The following is a 2500-nucleotide window of genomic DNA, read 5'->3' on the forward strand; positions in this document are numbered from 1 at the left end:
GGAGATAGTGAATTAGATAGTATGGATTGGGACAGGACAGGGTAGAGACAGAATATAGTGAATTAGATAGTATAGACTGGGACAGGACAGGGTAGAGACAGAATACAGTGAATTAGATAGTATAGATTGGGACAGGACAGGGTAGAAACAGAATACAGTGAATTAGATAGTATAGACTGGGACAGGACAGGGTAGAGACAGAATATAGTGAATTAGATAGTGTAGAATGGGACAGGACAGGGTAGAAACAGAATACAGTGAATTAGATAGTATAGAATGGAACAGGACAGGTCAGAAACAGAAAACAGTGAAAGAAATAGTATAGAATGGAACAGGACAGGTCAGAAACAGAAAACAGTGAAAGAAATAGTATAGAATGGAATAGGACAGGTCAGAAACAAAAGACAGTGAAAGAAATAGTATAGAATGCAACAGGACAGGTCAGAAACAGAATACAGTGAAAGAAATAGTATAGAATGGAACAGGACAGGTCAGAAACAGAATACAGTGAAAGAAATAGTATAGAATGGAACAGGACAGGTCAGAAACAGAATACAGTGAAAGAAATAGTATAGAATGGAACAGGACAGGTCAGAAACAGAAGACAGTGAAAGAAATAGTATAGAATGGAACAGGACAGGACAAAAACAGAATACAGTGAAAGAAATAGTATAGAATGGAACAGGACAGGTCAGAAACAGAATACAGTGAAAGAAATAGTATAGAATGGAACAGGGCAGGTCAGAAACAGAATACAGTGAAAGAAATAGTATAGAATGGAACAGGACAGGTCAGAAACAGAAGACAGTGAAAGAAATAGTATAGAATGGAACAGGACAGGTCAGAAACAGAATACAGTGAAAGAAATAGTATAGAATGGAACAGGACAGGTCAGAAACAGAATACAGTGAAAGAAATAGTATAGTATGGAACAGGACAGGTCAGAAAGAGAACACAGTGTTAAATAGTGTAGAACTGACTGGAATAGGACAGGAAAGATTGAAATAGCCTAGAATAGAACGGAATTGGACAGAAACAGAATATAGTGAATTAAATAGTATAGAATATAATGGAATGGAATGTGACAGAAAGAAAATATTGTGGGGAAAAAAATAATATGAAATGGAATAGGCCAGATGGGAACTAACATTGTGTGTGTGTGTGTGTGTGTGTGTGCTTTTGACTTTCTATCTATTACTCGTTTTATTTCATTTGACTGTTTTTTTGTTTTGGTTGGTTGGTTTAACTCACGGAGTACGGCCAGTCCTCTCTTCTCCTCTACACAGACCCCTCGGATGTCCAGTGGGTGTCTGAATGACCCAACCTTTAGCTGCCGTCGTCAGAATTGTGGTATTCTTTGTCAACATTCACCTCTTCAGTAGACGAGCCTTCCACTTGCAATATTTTGATAGTGGTAATTGGGGTGAAACGCTGTTAACGTCTTCTCTTTCGCCGTTCGTATGGAGAGAGTTAATTCGTTTCCTTTTTTTTTTTTTTTTTTTAATTCATGTATTTATCTGACAGAGGGCAGGCGCTGTGTAAGTATCCATATTTATCAGCCGTTTTGCTTTCAGACGATCCTGAGCGCGTGCAGCCGTGTGTCGGAGTGTGTGGAGAGCCGTGGGCCCAGCAGACACGTGGAGTACGGGGCGTACGAGGCCAGACTGCTGTGTGACATGCTCCTCAAAGGCAGTGTCGTCATTCTGGAGGTGATGGTGATGATGGTGGTGGTGATTGTGGTGGTGGTGATGGTGATGGTGGTGGTGGTGATGGTGATTGTGGTGGTGGTGGTGATTGTGGTGGTGATGGTGGTGGTGATTGTGGTGGTGGTGGTGATGGTGGTGGTGAAGATGGTGGTGGTGATGGTGGTGATGGTGGTGGTGGTGATGGTGATGGTGGTGATGGTGATTGTGGTGTTGATGGTGGTGATTGTGGTGGTGGTGATGGTGGTGGTGGTGATTGTGGTGGTGATGGTGGTGATGGTGATGGTGGTGGTGGTGATTGTGGTGGTGATGGTGGTGATTGTGGTGGTGATAGTGGTGTTGGTGATGATTGTGGTGGTGGTGGTGATGGTGGTGGTGAAGATGGTGGTGGTGATGGTGATGGTGGTGATTGTGGTGGTGATAGTGGTGTTGGTGATGATTGTGGTGGTGGTGGTGATGGTGGTGGTGAAGATGGTGGTGGTGATGGTGATGGTGGTGATTGTGGTGGTGGTGGTGATTGTGGTGGTGGTGGTGGTGAAGATGGTGGAGGTGGTGATGGTGGTGGTGGTGGTGGTGATTGTGGTGGTTGTGGTGGTGGTGGTGGTGATTGTGATGGTGGTGGTGGTGATTGTGGTGGTGATGGTGGTGTGTAGTGAAGATGGTGGAGGTGGTGATGGTGGTGGTGGTGATGGTGGTGGTGATGGTGGTGTTGGTGATGATTGTGGTGGTGATTGTGGTGATGGTGGTGGTGAAGATGGTGGAGGTGGTGATGGTGGTGGTGGTGATTGTGGTGGTGG

At 44.3% G+C, this 2500-nt stretch overlaps 1 protein-coding gene across 1 annotated transcript in view; it reads left to right on the plus strand.

The window, feature by feature from the left end:
* Positions 1–2500, plus strand: part of LOC143277875 (uncharacterized) — a 31796-nt gene that overhangs the window by 19191 nt on the left and 10105 nt on the right. Inside the window, exon 10 of the mRNA XM_076582822.1 lies at positions 1575–1709. Coding sequence (XP_076438937.1) covers positions 1575–1709 — 135 coding nt within the window. The remainder of the gene's footprint in view (positions 1–1574; positions 1710–2500) is intronic.

The sequence above is a fragment of the Babylonia areolata genome, chromosome 35 (assembly GCF_041734735.1).
Source record: "Babylonia areolata isolate BAREFJ2019XMU chromosome 35, ASM4173473v1, whole genome shotgun sequence".
Lineage (NCBI taxonomy): Eukaryota > Metazoa > Mollusca > Gastropoda > Neogastropoda > Buccinidae > Babylonia > Babylonia areolata.